Source organism: Protomyctophum parallelum (genome assembly GCF_964188405.1).
Source record: "Protomyctophum parallelum genome assembly, chromosome: 5".
NCBI lineage: Eukaryota > Metazoa > Chordata > Actinopteri > Myctophiformes > Myctophidae > Protomyctophum > Protomyctophum parallelum.
The window spans coordinates 30,779,479-30,805,477 of NC_139702.1; the positions used below are offsets into that span (position 1 = coordinate 30,779,479).

Consider the following 25,999-nt stretch of genomic DNA (forward strand, 5'->3'; position numbering starts at 1 on the left):
CTTCATCCATCCGTGTTTTATATAGCCCATAAGTCTTTGCGTTTGTTTGTGCCTCTTTCTCTTGCTGTGTTGCCAGTTTTGGAAGAGAAACAAGTGGCCGCAGGTCTATGAAAACAAGCACAAATGAATATAGCTGATCTACAAGCTCACAGCGACACATAAGCAATTACCATACACTTTAGAATCAAGCCCAAAAAAACCAGTAACCAGCAACTACAAATAATTTATTTGCAAGTGACTTTACAGAAAAACAAGTCAAAGGTCGCTTAACGTGGATACTGTACAGGTTTACATGTGGCTACAAATGGGCCTGCCCTTCTTGCTCCTCACAAATGTAAGTCATTTGTAGCCTTAACTGATGAAGATATATTGACGTCAAAACATTGTGATGTTATTTGCCTGTACCCAGTTTGCTCCAGTGCCAGCCCTAATCTGATTTGTGGCCTATCCAAATGTGTTATTTATGCAGACTGAGAAGAAAAACAAAACATGGATTTGAATCACATGCCTTCAGACTGCAAAAACGGATCTGGATAGGAATTCTGATTTGGGCTGCCAGGCAGTCTGGGACAGGGATAACAATTAAATTCCTACCACGAAATAAAAAGTACATTTAATAAAAATTTAGATCAAGAACCCATTCATTATTCTGTGATGCTCCAGCGCTTTGCTCTGTTGTGTCTGATGCCGTGCCTCGCATCGCTACAATGTCAGTCTGATGCCGTGCCTCGCATCGCTACAATGTCACTCATGAGATCATGAAGCTCGGAAATTAATCATTAGCGACCTAAAGTTTGGAGGCGGTCAAGCGTTCTGTTCAGTTTGTCTTTCACAAGTTTCAAGGTCGTCTTTTAAACAGCCTGGTTCCTTTTGTTCTTCTTGATCGCAGCGTACTGTGCTGTATGAGTATAGATAGATAGATAGATAGATAGATAGATAGATAGATAGATAGATAGATACATATGTATTTGGCCGCCGACCCCCATCTAAAAATATTTAGTTCCAGGGCCCCCCGAGGTAGCAAAGATTTACATTAAAATGTTCGTTTGAAAGAAGGAAATCTACAAGCTCATAGCGTGGCACGACACTTTTATAGCTGCTATTTTTAGTATCTATAGCCTAGTATAAAATATGGCTAAAGTCTAAAATGTCACAGATGGGTTAACGCACTTCTCAGGAGATGAGAGTCAAGGAGAAAGGGAGGGATGATGGCAGCCGTGTTAAAGGAGGATATACAGTATGTAATTCCCGCCCATATTGATATTAGCTATTGTGTACATTCATTCAACCCACAGACCATTGAACCCAACAGATCTTTGTGGGGTTTCCTTTTGTGCCCTGCGTTAACATAATGCATGCACGCACGTCCCCCCCCCCGTCCCCCCCCGTGTGTGTGTGTGTGTGTGTGTGCTCATGCGTGCACTATACTGTGTATTACACCAGTAGACTCCCGTCATTAAGTCGGGATTAAAGCAGCTTTTATCAGCTTTGTTCTCCCATGCCTTTATTGTTATGAATGTGTGTGTGTGTGTGTGTGTGTGTGTGTGTGTGTGTGTGTGTGTGTGTGTGTGTGTGTGTGTGTGTGTGTGTGTGTGTGTGTGTGTGTGTGTGAGTGCGTTCAGTCTCTGCAGCCTATGGATGCAGTCAAATATTCTTGAGAGCACACACACATACTGTACATGGACACACACATAGTTTACATGCACACACACATACTGTACATGCACACACACATACTGTACATGCACACACACACACACACACACACACACACACACACACACACACACACACACACACACACACACACACACACACACACACACACACACGTACATGCACACACACACACACACACACACACACACACACACACACACACACACACACACACACACACACACACACACACACACACACACACACACACTGTACATGCACACACCTACACGCATAGAGATCTTCCTGCATGCAGGTTGCTGTTTTCTGCATCTTCTCTTGTCGATGCTGTGATGCTGTGATGTCGTGCATCTCATTTGCATTGTTTTTTGCACAGTATATAATTTGCTGTCGGGCAGAAACCTCCTATCTGCATGTTCTAACTTGGTAAATGAACACCCTGCTTGGTGATACTGCAGCGTCACACATGCACTAAAGCATCAAGAGTAGCAGATCTTCAAATCGCCTGGGTTTCCGAGGCTATACAGATCTGCAAGCGATGTGTTTTTAGCTTGTAGATCTGCTGCTTTCGATGCTTTTGAATTTGAATACTGAACAGTAACAATGTTGGACACTACAGTAAGACCCTCTGCTTGGTACTGTATGTACGGTAAGACCACCCTCTGCTTGCTACTGTACAGACCACGGTGCACATAACAACATGCATCTAAACAGAAATCCAAGGCAACTTGAATGACGCGCTGTCGGGGCACAAACCTCCTATCTCCATATTTCTATTCCATTTTTTCTTTCATGAATGTATGCCCTAGACTGTACATAAGTATTACTTTTCTTTTTTAAAGGACTGGGGGTGTAGCTATAATTCAGTATTTAAGTCTGACGTCATTTTGTAGTGCTACGTTACGTCCGGGTCCAAGTGGCACCAGCTCCTGTCCGCATCTCATTGTAAATAGAGTATCTAAACGCGTGAATCTTTTTACAATGACGTTTTTCAGAAAGGAAGCCATTGAGGGTTAAAATGGGTCTTAATGCTTCCAACTCGAGTAGAATTATTAATGTTTTGTCCATGACAACAAAAATATGTGATGTGGAGACAATAAAGACTATTATTATCATTATTATTGAAGGTGGCAACAGTCCATTGCTCCGTAACATATTCGGGGGCATATTTAGAATGTGTGCAGGCTTGAGTATGTTGAATCTAGTTTGCATTAATGAGGATTTAGTTGACACAATAAAATAAAATTCCATGTGGGGCAGACAGCCTGTCACAGACAGATTTGGGAGAGCAGCGCAGCTTTGTTGGTGCGAGGAACTCTATGGGGACACAACATTAGGACCCGGAAGTATCTCAGGAGGGGGCGCTCACGTCACGGCTGATCATACTGAATAAGACTGTCTGTTCTACTTTGTGCTTTTGTTGTTGCCTTCTACCCAGGGAAGACTTACACTGAGCATGTTTTACTTACTTATTTATTCAGAGGAAAGAGAGAAGCAGAGACAGAGAGGGAGATACAAGCAAATACAAGTAGTAGCAATAACAATAGCAACACCAGTAACACTAGTATACCCCCCCCAACAGAAGGAGAACTGCAACTTCACTGCAAAGGATGCCTTGATTGATTGATTGATTGATTGACATATTTATTAACAGTTTGCAGAATTACAGTACATTTCAAGGACAAACTCAATACAAAGACTGTTAACTGTGAGTGGACGACCCAATTAAGCATTACACTTGTTTACAACAGGGTCCACCATGTTCAATTCATCAAAACATTTAGAGACGTACAAATAGACACTTCTATATATTTAAAGAACAGAACAGGAATTCATCATAAAGGAAGCAAAAAGGGAAAAGAAACATATACATACATATGATGATGGGTACTAGCCTATAGCCTACCGGTGTGTATATATACAGTAAGGGCCTACTGTACTGTACTGTGCTGTGCTGTACTGTACTGTACTGTACTGTACTGTACTGTACTGTACTGTACTGTACTGTACTGTACTGTACTGTACTGTACTGTACTGTACTGTACTGTACTGTACTGTACTGTACTGTACTCAAAGTCACAGCAGTGCACAGCCTGTACCCTTTTTGGTCTCACAATAATGCCAGGTGGAACAGTTGGGACATTTCAAATGCCTAGTGTGCCTAGCGTGTTTAAAAAAAAATCCAGATCTACAAGCTAATAGTACGGCATGAAGTGACACGCTATGAGCTTGTAGAACTGCTGTTTATGCATATCCAAAGTATAAAATATGGTAAAATGGTTAAATTGACCCCTCCAAGGACCACTGGTGGTCCCCGGACCACTGGTTGAGAATCACTGCCATAGACGAAGAAGTAAACTGTCGATATGTGCGTGCGTCACTTGCACCGTTTGGTGTCAATACAACATTATTATTATTTGCATCATTGTGATAAGACATATTGAATATGATCCCCGACCATGAGCTAATCCAAGATGATTGTCAAAATCTTCCTGGCCGGGTGGCATTAACCCATTCAAGCCGGGAAAGCATCTGTGTCATTTTAGATGCCGTGCTCTGGGCTTGGATATCTGCTATTTTTTTATTCGTTTTTAAAATCTTCAAAGTCGCCTGGGGTTCTCTGGCACAAAACATTTGCGATGAGTGTTGCCATTTTGGGGAAGGTCCCTGGCAATTTTGAGAACTACTGATTTAGAAGGCGTATTTGGTAGTAGCGGCCTCAGGTCTTAAAACACATTCCCTGCTAAGAGATATATGCTCGTAGATCGTCTAGGGCAAGATTGGACCAGATAAGGGTTTATAATGTTTAACAATGATTTTTAACGGCTTTTGGCATCATCGTCGCCAGGCAACGCTTTGATTCCGCGTTGGTGACGCCATTGATTAATTTGCTTCATCCAGCCCAGAGCCAGCGATGATGCAAATGTTGGAATTGAGCTCGGCTTGAAAACCGTGGTGCTCTGAGCCAACAGCACCATCTAGTGGCTGGCGGGGGAAGTGTTTTAATAGGTTGAGGAGAGCCTGCACTGTAATAATTAGGGATGTCCCGATCGTGTTGTTTTGCTCCCAATCCGATCATTAGATTTTGAGTATCTGCCGATACCGATTTTTCCCGATCCGATATTTTATATTTTATAGAACACTTTTATGCCATATCACAATAGTACAGTATCCCAAATCACAAACAATTTCCAGTCTAAGATCATGATATGGATAAAATATTGATACCAGGGATGTCCCGATTTTTTGGCTCCCAATCCGATTCCGATCATTTGAAAATAACGTGATCGGCCCCCGATTTCCGATCACCCGATCCGATCAGGACAACCCTAGTGATAATGACTTAATGAGTGGGAGTGCAGTCTAGACACAGCCCTGCGGCGTTGTGCTTCTAAATGGCACGAGGACAGGGAGGGGACGAAGAGAAAAGACATTTCCAGTCCCTTTCTTCCCCGTGTCAAAGCTAATTAAAACTTCTGTCAACGTCTGTTGTTGTTATTCAATGCTTTTTGGTTGCCATTTCCTGCTTATTAGGGGCCCGCAATTGGGTTGTACTGTCATCTCTCTGAAAGCATACGCCTCTAGAGTCTTATTGTGAGAATACCATGGAAATGTAAAAGTTGTCGCAATCTTTCTCCAAAGTTGCTCCTCTGGGTAATCTAATAGTAGCTCATCAGCAAAGTCTCCCCCTCCCCTCTTCAGTTTCCTGGGGGGGAGATAGAGAGACAGAAACATAGAGAAAAGCGAGAGAGAGACAGAGAGAATGACAGAGACAGACGAGAGAAAAGGAGAGAGAGAGAGAGAGAGAGAGAGAGAGAGAGAGAGAGAGAGAGAGAGAGAGAGAGAGAGAGAGAGAGAGAGAGAGAGAGAGAGAGACACTGAGAGAGAGAGACTTAGAGAGAGAGAGAGAGAATGAGAGGGAGATACAAAGAGAGAGAGAGAGAGTCAGAGAGATACAGCGAGAAAGCAATTTGCACTCATTATAGTGCAGATAATTATCCTAAAATGACTGTAAAGCATCTCAATAAGGAGAAATTAAAAAGAATGCTTGTGTGTTGGCCGGTAAGCACTTCTGGCCTCCAGCACTATAAAACAGATCAATTTGCCAGCCAACCATTGTTTATCCTTTACAGCAGCTAGTGGGGATAATTGTGTCCCTAAAACCCTCTAAATTATGCTCTAATCAGTCTAATGAATGAATTTTAAACTAATCCAGTTGCAGTTTTATTTTAACTACTTACAAGCCCTATAAAACTCTTTCCCCGCCACAGCCCCATCTAGTTGTTTTGCACAGAATGGCACGGTTTTCAGCCCTCACAGTCACCACCGAAATCTCTGCACTTCCGGCAACACAGAATCATGTCCTGGGCAAAGGGCACATATTTTCATTCTCATCATAAGTGCTGGAAACGGTCCTGCACGGTCGCGATGATTTTTTATTGACCTCCAAAAACATGGATGTTTTGTATGATCACCTCAATCTGAGCTCAATTCCAATACAAAAGGTTTTTTGGATCCGAGGATGGAAAATAAGAAGTGTTGCCTGGTGTCGATGACGCCAAGAGCCGGTATTAAAACCTCTTAAGCCCCAATCCCCCGCCGGCGGGGGCAGCGGCTGTCCACCTCATGAACAGCTCTCAGCGGGTAAATGGGGCTGGTCTAGGTCTCAGGTTCCAACTCCGATATTTTTGATTTTCCCTCCTGGACCCCCCTGGGGTTTAAGAGGATTATCTCGTCCGATATCGCCCTAGGGCGGCGGTCTGTGATCATAAATTTACCTCGCCCAAATCTCGCCCTATAGGCAGTGGGTTAGTACTTGTTAAATAAAAGTACTAATGCAGCGTATAGATCTTGCTCTTTTTCGGATGTTTGGATGGGAGACATCGAAACTCTCTGGGTTTTTACACAAAATCCATTATTCACAAGCATTATGGAAGCAAGTCGTTTTGCACCCGAAGAGACATGCCAGCCTCATTGGCTTTAATCAAAAAGTCATTCCAGAAGTGGCACTGTGTCCATAAACCATTGTTCCCCAGAGCAGCCTGCAGCAGTCGTTCTGCTGCATGTATTCATTGTGGTCAGAGAACTAAACTATGACAAGCTGGTTCCACTAGCACTGTCTGCTGTCTGGCGTCTAGCTGCCGCAGACGAGAAAACAAACAACAACAATGTATCTTTCATGACAACAGCAACCAGCAAACCCCCACGCAGGCTGGTCACCGAATGCCGCCCGTCAAAAAAAACACTACCTTAAGATGATACTAAATGACACAATGAAATTAAATTAAATTAAACGAAAACGTAAAACATTGGTGTGTATCTTCGACCAACACATGTAATCACTGGAATGATGGATCACTGCGTGTGACCCTGTACTCCTCCCCTTCCTGTTGCAGTAGGTTAGCAACAATTGTATTATTTTGTAAAAAAGAAATAAAAATGTACATTTTATAAAAAAGAGTAAATGTCCAATACTTTTGTACATTTACTCAAGTAAATTCTAAATTCCGGACTTTTACTTACTTTTAAGTAAGTTACTCTTCCCTGCCTGACTTCCCTCTCCCGAACACAGGCCAATTGTGTTTGCATAGACACCCGGCAAAGACATCCGTCCATGATGGATTTTGAACCCACAACCTGGGCAGGGACATCCTGTGCCACCCAGAGCGCTGTACCACTGAACTTTCAGGATTTTACTTTTACTCCACTACATTGAAATAAGAGTATTGCTTAGCTTTACAAATGACCGTCAACAGTGTAATGCACTGAACAATGGACAGGCACCATTAGACCACTATAATAGGCAACAACAGACCACCGTACAATCATAGGAATGGAAATGACTATGAATACATCTAGTATAGCCTATATTGGCTGTTGTCAATAGAATAAGGAATGCATGCACAAATAGCAAGTCAAATCAAGACACTCTGATGCCAGGGGATTTACTTGACAAAAGCTGGAATCAACAGCACACCATATGGCACAGATAGACAACAATGCTGTGCCTGTGTGCACGCGAATTATTTGCATATTCAATCAATGATGATTGAATAATATGCAAATAATTCAATCGTCTCTGTCCAGTGGAAACCTCATATGTCCAAAACTGTTGCATTTCAAGGTTCAAATTCAAAAATAGCAAAAGTAGCAGGTTGTCGAGCTCGAAGCGCTTGCAGATCTGCTACTTTTGATGCTTTTGTGTGACGCTAGTATGACATCGGACATTGATTTACCAAATTTTTTTTGGAGATGAGAGGTTTCGGCTATCCCGACAGCAACAAAATAGAAACAGGATATACTTTCATCATAGACTATATTCACTACAGTAAGTAGGTGTACTTTCTGAGAATGTTGCGTTCCAGTGCATCCGTTGGAACCCAGGTTCATCGTTTCCATTTCATGAAATTATTGTGAAATAAGGTTAGGCTTAGGCCATAGGCGGAGTTTCACATTTTCCCTAGGGGGGGCAGCAACAGCATTGAGCAACATGTTGAACTGCTGCACTTACGGTATTCATAGTCTTATTCATAGTGGCAAACACAAAAGGAACAGAAAATAAGTTCCGTCTTCTTTTCTGTTCCTTTTGTGTTTGCTGTGTATATTGCTGCTCCACCAGACCATGTGCATACAGCGACACAAAACAGTGACAGAACACTATCTGTCACACATACGGTATATGTTATTTGTTTTTCATATTTTATACTTGTGAGCGCACACAACTGAAGCACAGCCTACTGGTCCAAATTATTACGCACAGCGCGCAGCCACGCACACATCTGCTACACGGTACAGAAAGTTCACAATGCAGTAGGCTGTAATAATGTAATGTGACATTCATTGTCTTACCTAGCTTAGAAGTAAACTTCTTTTTGCGTCCTGGATATATCTGCATATGTCCACGATTAACACATTCTCTGTAACAGAATGCTCCAGGCATGTTTGCTTCTTGTAATAGGATCAGTGGATAGGGATCGTTTTTTTTTTTTTTTTCAATTATCTGTGTGGGGAATTCTGATTAATAGGCTGCTTGGGACCACAGTGTTTTTCTCCAAGATCAACGGATATCCATGTGTATTGCTGAGTTTCTAAATGAATGATCAATCACACTACATAGGTAACACATGAGGTATATAGGAAGAAAATGAATGTATTACAAAAGAAAAACTAATAGAATTCTCACAATTATTTTATTTTATTATTAGTTAAAAGGTGCATGCAAGAAATATTTTATTGAACATATTTTGAGTGTAGTGACGACTGACGACCCTTGGCCGCCATAAAATCCGCCTTTGGTTTATGCATAGTTTTACTTAGGTTACGTTTATGGATAAGGTTAGGTTTACTGAGGTTACATTTAGGAATAACTAAGGTTAGGTTTTATAGTTTTACTGAGGATAAGGTTAGGAAAAAGGTTAGTTGTAGGCATATAGTTTTACTGAGCCTGGTTACGTTTAAGATACCCTGGGGTCCACCTACAGTATGCTTTCTATGGCATAGGCAGCTCCCGGCAGGCGCAGCTGTGCGACATGAGACTAATTAATTAGAGCGACAGAGAGAGAGAGAGAGGAGTGTGTGTGTGTGTGTGTGTGTACGGGTGTGCGTGTGTGCATTTAACAAAGGTGCAGAGGATCAGAAATCAGCAGAGAGTGATCGACGTTTGCGCTACTCTATGCCGAATTGAAGTCGACTCTTTTTTCCTCCCTGGAAATAAAAACGTCTGGGTTTCCGAGGCTACGTCAGGGGGGCAGTCAGACAGATATTTTGTGAAGCCTGAAACTCCTGAAAGTTCATATAACGGCCTGTTGTGGCGCTGTCACTGGACCCAAAAAAAAACCATGGCCCCATAGAAGTCCATGTATTTGGGCCCAACTTCACCTAGACTGTATTACCTTAATAAACATGGTCATGAATACTTTCTGCTTCCAGTCACTAGTTTAAAGTCTCATTTCTAAGTCTTCATAATATTCTTTTTGGAAAATTATGGTCCCATTTATAAAATAAATTACCATAAAGTCGCGTATGTTCTGAGCTACCATTACAGTCTATGATCGGGAGTCCCCACCCACTCGAGTCAAAATAAAAACCAACGGAGAAGAAGGGGGAAAGTCCTGCCTCGTTGTCTGGGCAGCCAATGGCCAGCTGGGCCCAAACGGAGCCAGCCAATGGCCAGCTGGGCCCAAACGGATCTAGAAAGATGGCGACTTACAGTGCAGGAATAACAGGCTTCATTTTACGTCCATGTTAGACCCGGGGAACGCTTTGTCCATATTTTTTACAGTCTATGGGCTACGTTTAAGAAGACCTGGTGGCGACCGTTCCGAGGTCTGTGGATTTGAGCGTTCTCATATTCTTTTGGACATAGAAGGTTTCTTCACCGATAGTGACAACATGCATCATGCCAATTGGCACGCGTGTGACTCTAGCATTGACAGGCTAACATTACTTACATCCATTACAGCTGTGAATTCCTCTAAGTGAAAGGCCACCAGGCAAACAGCAATAACAACAACGACGACAAAGTGGCTTCGTTCTCTCTTATCGACGTGCATTGCACACACAGTGATATTTATGTGAATATTATTTAACTCGACCTCTCCGGCAGATGAGAACAGCCCCACTGGGGCCTAGATGTGTCTGAATTGTGTTGTGTATTGTATTTTCCTTTTCTGTGGCCTTCAACCGCCAGGTTAGATTGGAGCTGGCAACCTGCCATAAGCGGAGAAATGACTGTCATTATGCGTGTTGACTTTCATTTGCAATACTTGAGTTTAGGCAAAGTTAACAGCCCTGGTGCCGTAGCTCCACAGAAATAGAATTGCTCTGCTTGTTATATGTTGTACTCAGAGAGGAACGGCTGCTAATTCACTGCTGAATCGCTGTTCGATGCAGTCAAGTGATAACTTACAATTTGTGGCTCTCTGTGAGCGTGCGTGCATGCATGCGTGGAAATACCCCAGTAAAATAAAAATAAACACTTCAGAAAAGTACTTAAGTACAGAAATGTGAGTAAATGTACTTATTACTTTACACCACTGCCTCCACTGACACATGACCTCACTTCAACATTCTCCTCACTCACACAACGTGAGCACAGTTCCACGTCCATAGCACCCCCGCTTCCTCTATCTATGACCTTTGACCTCCCCCCGTTCCCTCAGGTCCGCCGGTGTCTACCTCCCGGCTCCTGGCGGTCCCCGGGGCCCTGTCACAGGCCCTGGCGGTATTTTGTTTAGGCCCCCTGAAATATTGTGGCTGCAAATCAATTTGCATGTTTCACTTTCAATCAATCTGTATCTGTGTATCTGTAGGATTGCAGGGCTGCAGCCTGCAGGCTATCAGAAATTACTTTGGACAGATGTCAATAGTTAAACTATAAAAATTGGTTTTCATTATTTTAATGATTAAAATTAAAATTGAATACATATAAGACCACAATGGAAACATGTCCCCGGGACTTACTGTATTTGTGTTATCCTTTTAGGCTAAATGTCTGACTGTCACTCGTGCAGTTTACGATTTTGTCTAATAAAGTATATTAAATCAATGTATTGCAACATTTAGATCATGTCAACGGTCATGTCTCAATGGTATAAATGGTACTTGTGCAGGAGGAAAACCAGGTTAGAATCCGGGGGAAGAAGAGGAAAGTAGGAGGGAAGTAACCATATAGATTTTTGCTGTGGGTTTGATGTGTATCTGGTATCCCGAGGTACTAAATTACTTCCTTTTCACTCTGCTTACATCACCATTTACCTTGTCCTTTACAGACTGGGGTTCATGACTCACTCTGATGGATAAAGAGTGTCTGCCGAACTGTAAATCTGTAATGGCCTGTTATCTCACTCAACCACTTAGAATGTGGTGGGTCTGCAAGGCATAGAGTAATAAATGGATAGATTAGAGACTGAACTGGAGCGACAGCCCCGCCGCCCCTCCCACTACTATCATTTCGATGGAAGTTGCTCAGTGGCGTTTTGAAGCACCCGGGAGAACGGGCGCTCAATGTTAAACTACAGCGGCACGGGGGTTTCCTCGTCATAAATCCGCCTGCAGTCCCACCTCTTACCAGTAGGGCCGAGTGCTTCAACGCTGGAGAGCCTCCCTGGGGGCTTGGTCTGATGAGGCTGTCAAAGCCGCTGCATTTTTGGCAGGATGTACAGTACTGCTACCGTACCTGTACTGTACTGTACTGTACTCAATCACGGTCGTTTGGAATTGTGTGTTGGGTTTAGTGATTGCGTAAATGTATAGGATAACTGAGTGAGCTATCCATCGACAGACAGACAGACAGACAGTTTCCGATAAACGCTCCCAGTCTGCAAGGACCTTAAGACCATTTACAATTTACATATTTCGAGGCTATATATTAATACCCACTTTGAGAACCACTTATATGCCACCAGTAGGTGGACATTGAGGCGTGTACAATATCATCTCTATCGGGTGGAAACCTAATATATGTTTAGCAGATGCTTTTAGTCCGGCACACTGTGAGCAAGGTAAACACAATGTAATACATCAAATACATAGAGATAGTAAGGTAAACACAATGTAATACATCAAACACATAGAGATAGTAATCTAGGATCATAGGCAAACCGAGAACCGATCATGCAGTCTAAACGGTATCATCTGTACATTGAAACTATACCGCCAGGTCTACAAATGAACGTGAGGTCTATCTAAATTTAAATTTTAGCCTTTGCATAAGTGCATGTGCGTGAGTGCGTGCGTGTGAGAGGGCGTTCGCGCTGCACCAGTGACTGGTCTGTCAGGCGTGAATCTGGCGAAGAAATCGATGGAGAATGCTGATGGGGAAACGCTATGTAGCATTTGACTCTCCACCTCCCACACACACATGCGCATGCACGCACTCACGCTCGCTGCCTACATGCACGCACACACACACACACACACACACTCATGCATAAGCTCTCTTCTGACACACACACACACACGCGCACACACACACACACACGCACGCTCACACACACACACACACACACACAGACACACACGCGTGTGCGCGCGCACGCACACACACGGAGGGGGAAGATAGCATTGATTTGAAAAGGATATTCCCTCTGGCTCTGATTAAAGAAGGTTTAAGTCATTATCTCAAACGTCGGTGCATACTTAGGTACATGCATCCACACAGACGCACACACACACACACACACACACACACACACACACACACACACACACAGAGAGAGAGGAATTCAAATGACCGTGGCTCGGAGCAACTCTGCAGTTATAACGATTCTCTCTCTTTTCCTTCTGTTTCTCCTGCGAGTCTCTCGGGCCATGGTGATGCTTGGCATCTGGTGGAGTAATAAGAGTATTTGTGTCATCATTTATTGATGGTGTTTCGCTTTGTGTGGTGGTTCTTTTTATCGTGCCGCATCTTGTATTACTTAGTGTATCTTGTATTATTACCGCTCTTAATTTTGTTACACACCCCGGAGCGTTTATTTATGTTGTGCGATTGATTTGAATTCATTTTAACTCCTGTTTTGTGTTATGAGTATACTCCCACACTCCCACAATGGAAACACGGCTCCAGGACTTGTTTTCCGTTATCCTTTTTTATCCTTAAAGTTGTGGTGAACCTTTTTCGGTCAATTTATTTAAGTTTGACTCTGAAACGGAGTCTCTCAACCAATCAAAGATAAAAATGAAAAACATATTTTTCACTTCAGCTCGTATTTCATATTTTACTTTACCACGTGTTGTATTCAATCAATCAATCAATCAATCAATCAAAAGCACAATTATAACGAGGTGATGAAGCGACATTACCCGGACATTTAGTGTCCGGGTAATGCTCGGTAGAGCTCTCGCCTTCGGGTTTGGGTACGCCAAGTCGTGCGGTAAGTAGGCTACTGGGAGCTGATGGTAGGTGTGGCGCTTCACCTCAGCATCCACCTCCCAGGGGTCTATAGCACATTGTAATGGGGACAGACTCCATCTCCCAGGGGTCTATAGCACAGTGTAAGTTAACGGGTAACAGACTCCTGCGTGTTACCGGCCGATACTGACATTAAGCCACATTGTGTGTGTGTGTGTGTGTGTGCGTGTGCGTGTGTGTGTCTCTCTGTTTTCAGACACATGATGCACGTGTGGAACGAGGGGCGGGACCTGTCCTTCACACAGGACGGTTACCAGGCCAACCCCAAGCTGATCGTCATCGTATTGAACAATGAGCGAGTATGGGAGAAGGTGCGACACACACACACACACACACACACACACAGTCACACACGTTTAACTTTTTTTTTGTGATTTCAAAAGAAACTCATCGTTGCTGTCGGGCAGAAACCTCTTATCTCCTTTAAAAATATATATATATATAATTGTGGGGTGGTTGTATTTATTTGGTCTCCCTTGTCTGGTTTGACACGACTTGAGAATTCAATTTCTCCCCAGAGCAAGCAGGCAGGCTATATATTAGCTAGAATATTATGTCAGCACTTGCATGCATGGGAGACTGGGGTTCAACTTAAGTAAAAGTAGCAATGCCACAACTTAGGAATAGGCTGTGACAACAAGTAATGTATTGAATAAAAGTACTGATTATGAAAAGTATTGATTATTACTTCACAATTTGAGATATGACACAATCTAAATGTCTCAGAGCAGGGAGACAAAATACAACCTCCCCAATTGTATAGGTTATATTGTATTACCATACTTTACATATTTATATTGTATTAACATATAGCCTACCATACAGATTCTACAAGTTATATTGTATTAACATAGTCTACCATACTGATTCGACAAAAATATTTGTTTTATAATAAATAAATAAAAAGTTACATAGTGCCGCTTTAAGCACACGCAGGACATGAGTAACTTTCCACCAATGCTGTTGTAATGAGTGCCAATTTAATGTTGAGGGCGTGCAGAACAGACAGAACCAAATGGACCCAGCCTCCGAAACCAAATGGACCCAGCCTCCCAGAGTTAAATCTCTGAGGATATACTGTGCCGATCCCGTCTCTTTTCAGACTCACTGGTCCTAATTCATTAAAAATGAAATACGCCACCGTTACACTGTGGCGGAGACAGATATCGTATTTATCCGTCCGATCAAGCTGCGTTGAGATGACGTGTTATTCAGAGAGTGGTGTGTACCACAGGTGCACAGGCGTAACGCAGGTGTATGTCATACTGAATTCAGCGGGTGCAAAGTGATCGGGAAAGCACCCGACAACCTCATCTGCATTGATCCACGCCCCATATCGACCATAAAAGGCTTCAAGCATGACTCAGCAGACAGCAGTTTGTCTGAGATCACAGCCGCGGTCACTGCTATCCAAGCTTGCAACGGTGCGTGCTCCGCTGAAGCAATATAATTATAATTTATTTAATTAAGTTCGGGACCAAGGCGGGTGCTCACTCACACCTTTGCAGAGGTAAAACATATCCGATATTTAAAATATCGGATATCCACGTAAATGCCTTTCCGCTGATATATTGATGTGACGCTAGCGGAAACACGTTGAAGAATCAGGCCCATGACTCTAAAGCACTGTCTCTGCGTGCGTGCGTGCGTGCGTGAGTGCGTGCGGTTAAAGAAGCATTTTCAGAGGCTTATACAATTCTGAAAAGATTCAGGTTTGGATACTAACCAACACACCAGTGTCATTACATGCACCGGAAATAGTGGATTTTGTGAGCTTATAAATCTGTTATTTTTTTGGTAAAAAAGTTTATAGCCTATATATATATCGATATAGCGATATTCGGGCCAATTTTTAAGACCAATATTTGAATTTAATTTCTGAGGAATGTTGACCCAGATGGGTCGCTGGGTCGAACCAGACATTGGCCCTGATGTTCCTGTGGTGTGTGTGTGTGTGTGTGTGTGCGTGCGTGTGTGTGTGTGTGTGTGTGTGTGTGTGTGTGTGTGTGTGTGCGTGTGCGCATGTGTTCGTGCGTGCGTGTGCATGTGTTCGTGCGTGCGTGTGCATGTGTTCATGTGCATGTGTGTGTGTGCGTGCTCAGATGGGCCGCTGGGAGAACCAGACGCTGGCCCTGATGTTCCCGGTGTGGCCACGCTACAACTCGTACGGCGACGAGGACGCCGACGAGAACCACCTGTCCATCGTCACGCTGGAGGAAAAGCCCTTCGTCATCGTGGACGACGTGGACATCCTCACCGGGACCTGCATGAGGAACTCTGTGCCCTGCCGCAAGCACGTCAAGGAGTAAGTACTGAATATATACTATACTATCACCTGAATGTGTAACTCTGTGCCCTGCCGCAAGCACGTCAAGGAGTAAGTACTGAATATATACTATACTATCACCTGCATGTGTAACTCTGTGCCCTGCCGCAAACACGTCAAGGAGTAAGTACTGAATATATACTATACTATCACCTGAATGTGTAACTCTGTGCCCTGCCGCAAGCACGTCAAGGAGTAAGTACTGAATATATACTATACTATCACCTGCATGTGTAACTCTGTGCCCTGCCGCAAGCACGTCAAGGAGTAAGTACTGAATATATACTATACTATCACCTGAATGTGTAACTCTGTGCCCTGCCGCAAGCACGTCAAGGAGTAAGTAGCCTACTGTATCTATATATACTGTAGTATCACCTGAATGTGTAACTCTGTGCCCTGCCGCAAGCACGTCAAGGAGTAAGTACTGAATATATACTATACTATCACCTGCATGTGTAACTCTGTGCCCTGCCGCAAACACGTCAAGGAGTAAGTACTGAATATATACTATACTATCACCTGAATGTGTAACTCTGTGCCCTGCCGCAAGCACGTCAAGGAGTAAGTACTGAATATATACTATACTATCACCTGCATGTGTAACTCTGTGCCCTGCCGCAAGCACGTCAAGGAGTAAGTACTGAATATATACTATACTATCACCTGCATGTGTAACTCTGTGCCCTGCCGCAAGCACGTCAAGGAGTAAGTACTGAATATATACTATACTATCACCTGAATGTGTAACTCTGTGCCCTGCCGCAAGCACGTCAAGGAGTAAGTAGCCTACTGTATCTATATATACTGTAGTATCACCTGAATGTGTAACTCTGTGCCCTGCCGCAAGCACGTCAAGGAGTAAGTACTGAATATATACTATACTATCACCTGCATGTGTAACTCTGTGCCCTGCCGCAAACACGTCAAGGAGTAAGTACTGAATATATACTATACTATCACCTGAATGTGTAACTCTGTGCCCTGCCGCAAGCACGTCAAGGAGTAAGTACTGAATATATACTATACTATCACCTGCATGTGTAACTCTGTGCCCTGCCGCAAGCACGTCAAGGAGTAAGTAGCCTACTGTATCTATATATACTGTAGTATCACCTGAATGTGTAACTCTGTGCCCTGCCGCAAGCACGTCAAGGAGTAAGTACTGAATATATACTATACTATCACCTGCATGTGTAACTCTGTGCCCTGCCGCAAACACGTCAAGGAGTAAGTACTGAATATATACTATACTATCACCTGAATGTGTAACTCTGTGCCCTGCCGCAAGCACGTCAAGGAGTAAGTACTGAATATATACTATACTATCACCTGCATGTGTAACTCTGTGCCCTGCCGCAAGCACGTCAAGGAGTAAGTACTGAATATATACTATACTATCACCTGCATGTGTAACTCTGTGCCCTGCCGCAAGCACGTCAAGGAGTAAGTACTGAATATATACTATACTATCACCTGAATGTGTAACTCTGTGCCCTGCCGCAAGCACGTCAAGGAGTAAGTAGCCTACTGTATCTATATATACTGTAGTATCACCTGAATGTGTAACTCTGTGCCCTGCCGCAAGCTCCAAAATGTAACATTTTCAGGAAATGAAAAAATAAAAATCCATTGGAGGTTTTTGTCTAAGCACTTTTTAACCCCCTCATGGCCAAGAGCACGTCAGGCCCATAGACTGCCATGTTAACTGACGTAGTAAATCAACAAATCCCTCCAAGCCAATGACGTTATCTGCGTAGTAGACGTACTGCCCTGTCAGTACGTCTTTTTATAACAAAATATTGCAATTGTTTGAATTCTTTTTAATTATTTTTATGTAATCTACCAAAAACCGGCCGAAACCCGCGCGATCGTGCACTATCGTGCACGCGCGCCGTCTCTATGTGATCCGCGGCAAAAAATGTGATATTTTGGGATGTTCCTGGCCGTTTTTAAGCTTAATCTGACTAAGTTATGACAAAGCTAATGTTAGCTTAGCAATCCGGACGGCCAAGCTATAAGCTAGGGGTCAAATTAGCTTCCTTTGTTTACCTCGTTTGATAGGAAGTGATTTAGCCAGATTTAACACTTTTGTCAAAATCAGAATAATGGAACGTTCCTGCCATCTGGTGGAACTTCTGGGTATTACTTTGAAATCGAAAGTAAAACTTGATGTATTGTATTTAGATCGCTGATCCCTCTTATTGCATTAAAATGACGAATTAAGAAATGGGGCATTGGCCAGCATTGGCCAGATTTGGCGACTTTTTGAATGGCAATCGAAAAATGTGAGATATGACCACAATGTCACGAAATGTCTCATTTTATAGCTCCAAGTCACTACTTTACAATGAAAAAATAATTATGATTATAGCTTGTTCCATCGTTTACTTATAAGCTTTTTAGTAGACCTTGGTTTCAGTGATAAGTCAAACCAAGGTGTACTAAAGTGCTTATAAGTAAACGAAGGAACATGCTAGGAACATATTTTTTTTTTTCGGTGTAAACTAGAGATGTGCAGCTTTAAAATGAGATATTTCGTGACATTGTGGTCATATCGCACATTATTCTATTGTCATTCAAAAAGGCAGCCTAAGCTGGCCTAAGGCACAATAAGATGTTATTAAGGTTGGTAACTTGGCCATTAGAGGGTTAATACTTTTCATTGGTTCAATATTTTTGTAACCAACTCACAGAGGTGTTCAATAGCACCGATTTATATATAAAAAGAAAAACATAAAAAATGGAGTCAGGTGGTTTCTTCCAGACAGCAACAAATACTGTATCATGTGCTTGTGAACCGATATTTCTCCAGCGCTTGCTCCATGCGCGCCCCTCTAGACCAGAAAGCACGCTGGTTGCATGGCTGACTCATTTGTCTTTAAACTTTGAAAGGAGACAGTTGGCTCCACAGCAGGGGTTCAGTCTTTATACTGCTGACATCTAACTATGGAGTCCACTCAACAGCTGGTCCCCATGCCAAATAACGCACACCTGTCCGCCAGTATTGTTGTCTAACAGTGTTGGGCATCGTTACTTTCTAAAGTAACGTTGTTAGGTTACTCGATTACTGCCCATAAAAAGAATCCCTTACCGTTACAGATTACCTTCTGAGAAAAGTAACAAGTTAGATTATTTTCCGTTATTTTCCGTTACCAGACAATTAAAACCCATTTTTTTATGCTTGCGCAAGTTGGTTACATTGTAATAGGCTACTGCCTACCGTCATTCCGCCGCATTATCACGGCCCGGTTAAAAACGAGAATGATACACTGACCATAGACAATATCCCCAATAGAGCTCTCTCTTTATTAACGAATTTAAGTCGCCACAATCGCCAGCCTATACACGTAGGACTGGACAGAAAGAGAGTGCAGAGAGTACAGACAATATGCCATACTACTAGGCTGTTGCTCTGCGCTCTGATGCCCTCTCCACTCGTGGAGAGGGCGCACTGTGGCGCATGAACAACAACAACAACAACTCCACGACCCACGTATGAATTAGATAGTTTATAAGAAATGGCACGGTGGCCATCCTTGCAGGCAGTGACAGTAACAGAATGAGAATCCTGTAGGCTGTAACCTTTTCAATTTGGGGGGCATCAACAACAGCCTGTTGATGATGATGAATGATACTATGAAACTTAACAATTCATTAGCTAGTACTCACCTAATGACGCCGCCACGGAGGATATACCATGTTTAACGTAATTCCAAAGTGTTTAGCCTACATTGTTTAAGTCATAGACGCATGTGGTTTTTATGAACTTTGGCTAAAAGCATGTTGTTATTATTATTCCACTACCACCCGGCACTTCTAGTCGAGTAGACTGTCATGGTAGCTGGCTACAACCGAAACAACTCCTATCGTCCCCCCCCTAGCGTCTAACATTTGTCACCTCACCCAATGTGAATGTGTGGGTTGCCAGTTGCCCGACCGATATCCCCCAACTTAAAGCAGAAAACAGTGCCGCACCACTATCAGTGCGGCACTATCAGTGCAGGCTTAAGTGGCGCCCCTAAGAGGTGGCGCTCGAAGCGGCTGCATACCCCGCCTCCCCTATGGGCCTGTCGGGCATATTTAAACTTGCCCATGTGTATGTATTACACCTGTAATTGTCTTCATCAATGTGCACGGTGGAGCATATGGGAATATAGCATATGGACATAGTTATATTGATTGAAAACTTTATTTCAGACACACAGACACATAGTTATATAGAAGTGAACGAACGCGCAATGATTTCCAGTTATACCAAGTTCTTTTCTAACTCTATGGTCGTGACCAGTCTTTTCTCCTCTGAGATGAGACGAGAGAAAAGCCTGGGAACGAGGCTAATCTCTGTGGGAGTGGACCACCATGCTCTGTGTGCATTTAGCCCTTCTGGAGACTTGGGAACAGGACAGGACAGAGAAGCTTTTCCATGCCCACTCAAATACTCTTTGGTGTTATGTTATGTTATGCTTTAGCTATTGAAAAATAGCAGATCTACAAGCTCATAGCGCGCCACCGAGTGGCGCGCTACGAGCTTGTAGGTCTGCTATTTTTTTTTTTATCGAAGAACCACTGACATAGAAACATAGCTTTTTCAGAAAACTGTCAGGATGTAGAAATCAGCATATAAATATGAAAATGATGCATAAATATCAGCTTACATTGGCCACCCGTTCCTCCATTATTATTATTATTAGTATGATCACATGACTTGTTTAAAATGTGCTATTGGTAAAAGTTAAGTTTTCCACACACATCCAGTTAATTTCAATATTATTCTGTTGCTGCTTCCGCGTCCAATTATTAGCTGTGAAATCAAGTTAGAATTACCATAAAACTCTCTCTCGTCTCTCGTCTTCTGTTGTGGGGATGTGTAACACAGTGGTTCTCCAAGTGGGGTCTCCAGGGGTCCTTGAAGAAGTCCTAGCGGTCCCCAGCAATATGGGGAAAGAAAGAAAGAAAGATTCCCTATCAATGTGAAATTCTCTGTTAATAGGTTTTTATTTATTCTTTCACTGCATTCATTCTATGCAGTGGTTCTCAAACGTTTTTGTGCTAGGGACCCCCAGAAGAGAAGATTTTGTGAATACAAAAATGTATATACCCCACCTAACCCTAACCCTAACCCACCAAGGAACCCTCGGGGGCCCCGGTCCCCACTTTGAGAACTATTGTTCTTTAAAGGGAGGGACACTCACTGTTAATGACGTTTAGAAGATTTAGAACACTGTCCTGGTGGTGTTTATGTGTGCAATATGTGGTTTTAGATATTTTAGATTTTACCAGTAAGCCCAGTGTCTCTGATGTCATGGACACTGGGCTCACTTTCTTCCTGGACTGCAATTCCCATAATGCTTTGGTGCACTGCTCCTCCTTGTGGATAGGGGGAGGGCTGTCATACTGAAAAGTAAGTGAGCCCAGTGTCCATGACATCAGAGACACTGGGCTCGCTGCTAAAATCTAAAATATCTAAAAATTATTACACACATAAAGACCCCCAGGAAAGTGTTCTAAATCTTCTAAACGTCCTTTACATATATGTTTTTTGCAAAAAGTGTGAGTTTTCCCTTTACGGTACTTCCAAAACGCTATAGGATCAATTTAAACAAGCAATGGCATGAATTCTCTCCACTTTGATATGAGGAAATGACCCATTCAGTTTGGTCACATTTTCAGCGAACATAGAGAACATACAGCTCATGTTTCAGAACGCAGCGGAGACGTCGCTTTCTCTTGTTGCATCATCACAGAGGGCGACTCGTTGCCATCTTTGTTACTGAGTTCGGTCTCGTTGAGTTGCCTGAGGCACTTCTATGCCTCAGGCAACGACGAGAAAACAACAAGACAACACGACGAGACGGCCCGTGGCGCGGTTGAATCGCAAAAAAAGGGGAACCTGGTGACAATAGATTCGGTAGATCTTTCTCGGCGCCAATCATCAAGTCTGTTTATTCAGCCGTGTGTTTTTGTCCTATATGAAATCGGCATTATCCCATTAAGACTTGAGGCCAATTCTAAAACTGTCTTCTAAATCCTAATCCTAATGTTTCTATGTCAGTGTTTCGCAAACTTTTTAATGTCAAGGACCCCTAAAATTAGATGTATTTGGCCGCTCAAGGCTCGGCTACAGGATTAAATTACTGAGGGGGGGGGGGGGGGGGGGGGGGGCAGTTGAAAATGAGGAGGGGGAACACTCCCTTGCGGTCTTCATCAGAGTCATGACTCTGATGAAGACCCCAAGGTCAAAATGTTAGTCTTTTGTATACTCAGCACCTAATAAAAGGCTCTACATGTCCGTGCTGCTCCATTCTCTTCTCCTTATGCGACAGATTTGATGGGTTAGAGAGACCCTGACTTTGACATTTGTAAGCCAGTCTCAGCGCAGTTTGTCTGAAGATCCCCACAGATTCCAGATCAATCCGATCAATACTAATCAAATCCACTGGCGCGCCACGGTCGTGCAGGTCAGTGTGGTTCGCATTCCGTGCATGGACTGGCCCTGGGAGGCGAAATGTTGTTTCATTCCGCACCAAAAAAAAAGAAAAAAAAAAAATGTCAAGCGCTACATTACCAATTCTCATGTCTACACGTTCACGTTGTTAAATCTCTCCTCACAAGACCCCCACTATCTTCCCATTAGTGCCGTTTACCACCGCTGCTGCTATCACGCAGCTGTGATGATGAAACAGCCGAGACATGGCAAAGACGCTTTGACAAGGAATTAAACCATATCGCCAACCAATTTTGTATCTCCAAAACGCACTTTTCAGGGGAAAAAAAGAACCTGTGTTCCGATAGAATGCAGTTATTATATGTCGTTGTCAGGCAGGAAACCTCTTATCTTCATATTTTAACTTTTTGTGTTTAAAGTAAATTAACGCCCTACCTGCTGTACATGATCATACTACAGCGTCACACTAGACAAAAGCATCAAAAGTAGCAGATCCATTAGCTCGAAGTGAAATGTTTTGCGCTTGTAGCTCTGCTATTTTTTTTTCTTTTTGGATCCTGAAAAGTAATAGTTTTGGACATTTGGACATTTCAATTTACAATTTACAATTTAGGCATTTAGCAGACGCTCTTAATCCAGAGCGACTTACATTAAGCAAGAACAAAAAGCATGGGAATACATCACAAAAAAAGCATTTATCATAAAACATGCGTAGGCTAAGAAAGTAACAGTGGAATATCTATATTATGAGACTATACATATAAACTATATATATATATATACTACTATGCTATACATAGTGAAATGTTTTGCGCTTGTAGCTCTGCTATTTTCTTTTCTTTTTGAATCCTGAAAAGTAATAGTTTTGGACATTTGGACATTTCCACCTGAAAGAGACAATATTGACATTTATAAAAACAATAGCCGATCTACAAGCCCATGCGTCGCAACGCGTTATGAGCAAATAGAACTGCCATGTTTGCTGCTTTTGCGCGACACTCTTACTCTTATATTATAAACATATATACAGTAGTACCATCATATTATGCTAATGCCGCTCCGCCCATGCCCTTTAACTAGCGGTATATGTGATTGTTTTAAGCATCAGTCAACAATTATTCTGCGCCTCGGTAGACGTTTTTGAATGAAAACTCACTTATGGCTCCCAAAGCCTCCAATCTAAAGCATGCCCTGGAGATGTTACTGTATCTGTTAGCTAGCTGCATGGATATATCTATCACTCTGACACCCACCAGCTCATGTGCGAACATACCTCCTTTAATAGGAAACACATCTCCCTCGTGTGTTTATCTTTTCTGGAGAGCGCGCAAGTGTCTGTTTGGAGAGAAGCTGACAGATACTGTAATGATAATACTGTACAGAACCTGACAGATACTGTAATGCTGTTGTTCCATCTCGGGGCACACTGGGCCGTATACTGTACGTGTGGATGCCAGTGGTGAGATGCAACAGATTACTTTAAGTACCATTTTGAGGTACTTTTACCGTGTACCTAGTATCTCCGTTTTTAATACTTAATATTTAATTTGAATACTCTAATCTTTTTTTTTTTATATATTTCTTTTTTATCCCACGATTTTGTAACCCATTTTTCACCCCTGTGTCAATCATCTAATGTGATCCTGGGCTCTACACACCCTCCACCAACCTGGGGAGAGCAACAGACTTAACTCATGCTTCCTTCATGCCTGAGTGTCCAAGTTGCTCCTTTACACCTGACAGGGGGGAGTTTCCCTGGTTGGACGTAGCGCGTGGAAGGAACACGTTATTCCAACCAGTTCTTTTCCCATCCATCAGGCGCCCCGGCTGGCCAGGGGGAGGCAGTTTAGAGACTAGGATTACTGCATGTTTTTGTGAGGGTACCTACCCTAGGGGACACGGGGAGAACATGCAAACTCCACACAGAAAGGCCCTTTCGCCAACCCCGCCTTCGGGTATGGGCAATGATGACGCGGAGGAGGAAACACGCCGCCAGCACCCACAGTGCCCCGAGCGGGAATCGAACCCAGGACCTTCTAGCTAATACTCTAATCTTAGATCTCCTGTTTTCTAAAAGGTTTGAGAAATGTGAGTACTTTTACTTTTGTTCTTTAAAGGACCACTTCACCACTTTTCAACCTATCTTCATATAATAGGTCCTCACTAATAATCTTGAAAAAGTGGCGCAATTTCTTTCTACTCGGTCTGTGTCTCATAGGAGGGCTGTGGGAAGTTCAGAAACCGTCTTTCAGTGACATCATCGATGAGGAATACAAGCTAATAAAAACTGCAGGCTTTCTAGGCCTGAAAAGTTGCAATGCGAAAATGGAAGCCATCGTTCTCACGATAATGAAAATCTAAACATTTTTGTAAAAAGATATTGTTTAAAGAATAATCTGCCTAATGATGATGTCACTGGAAGACAGTTTCTAAACTGCCCACAGCCCTCCTATGAGACACAGACTGAGTAGATTTTTTTTGTTGCCATTTTATCATGATTATTAGTGAGGACCTATTATATGAAGATAGGTTGAAAAGTGGTGAAGTGGTCCTTTAAGTATATTATACCAATAATGATACCAATTTACTTTTACTCAAATAACATTTTGTATACAGGCCTTTTACTTAACATTGTGGTATTGCCACTTTTACATAAGCATTGTTGTACTTCTTCCCACGATGTTGGGGATACTGTACGTACGAACACAACCCAATTCCAAGTCGATGTTGACTGCATTCCAACTCCCACCAGGAAATATATAGATGAAGACATTATCAAATGTGATTTTCAAACATCTGAAGGTTTATATGCCATGATGGAATTACAACAAAGATTCTCCACGGCCCATTTGCTTCACGGCCTTTTAGAGTCGCATGATTGAACTAGTCGGGGCTGCATGCTTTGTAAGCATCCAATCGATAGAGAAACACTGACAAATTAACTGACTGACACTGTGGGATCAACAAAGCAGCCAGGTGAACATGACTGAACGACAGAAAAGCCACAGCGACAACACTAGAGGAAGCGACCAACCATGATCTGGCACCACCCAAATTCAGAACCGACATGGGAAAAACTCCCATTCTACTAAACTACTCAGCCACCAAAATGTGGACTGCCCTGACACCATCCATTACCACCCTGTGTGGTTGACAGGAGCCCCCCAGGGCTTTATTCTAGTGAAGTTTCAGTTTTCAGTTTGCGGAAAAGCATAAAAAGGAATATGGACACTTAGTTCCACCACTAGGACTGCCTGTGGCTATTACAATGATTAAGTTGACCATCCATTCTCATACGAATAATTGATAATTGATTGAACGATTTAATTGTGTTTTTGGCATTGAACACACAAATACACGTGTTATTATCATTTGGGTGTTGATGGGCTGTCTTGGTTGATACGCCTTTTCAACAAAGCGTGGAAGTCTGGGGCAGTGCAGAGGGAGTGGCAGACCGGGGTGGTGGTGGTCCCACTGTTTAAAAAGGGGTATCAGAGTGCCAATTACAGAGGTATCACATTACTCAGCCGCTGGAAAGGAGTGTCCGGCCGATAGTCGAACCTCAGATTCAGGAGGAGCAATGTGGATTCCGTCCTGGCCGTGGAAAACTGACCAGGAGTATGCAGGAGTA

The 25,999-nt window shown here is 42.9% G+C and overlaps 1 protein-coding gene across 1 annotated transcript in view; it reads left to right on the forward strand.

Moving 5' to 3' along the window:
- LOC310859515 (glutamate receptor ionotropic, NMDA 2A-like) overlaps positions 1 to 25,999 on the forward strand; it is a gene marked incomplete at its 3' end in the record, with an annotated part of 245,531 nt that overhangs the window by 162,125 nt on the left and 57,407 nt on the right. Inside the window, exons 8-9 of the mRNA XM_083766099.1 lie at positions 13,791 to 13,905; positions 15,697 to 15,899. Of these exons, the coding sequence (XP_083622225.1) occupies positions 13,791 to 13,905; positions 15,697 to 15,899 (318 nt within the window). The remainder of the gene's footprint in view (positions 1 to 13,790; positions 13,906 to 15,696; positions 15,900 to 25,999) is intronic.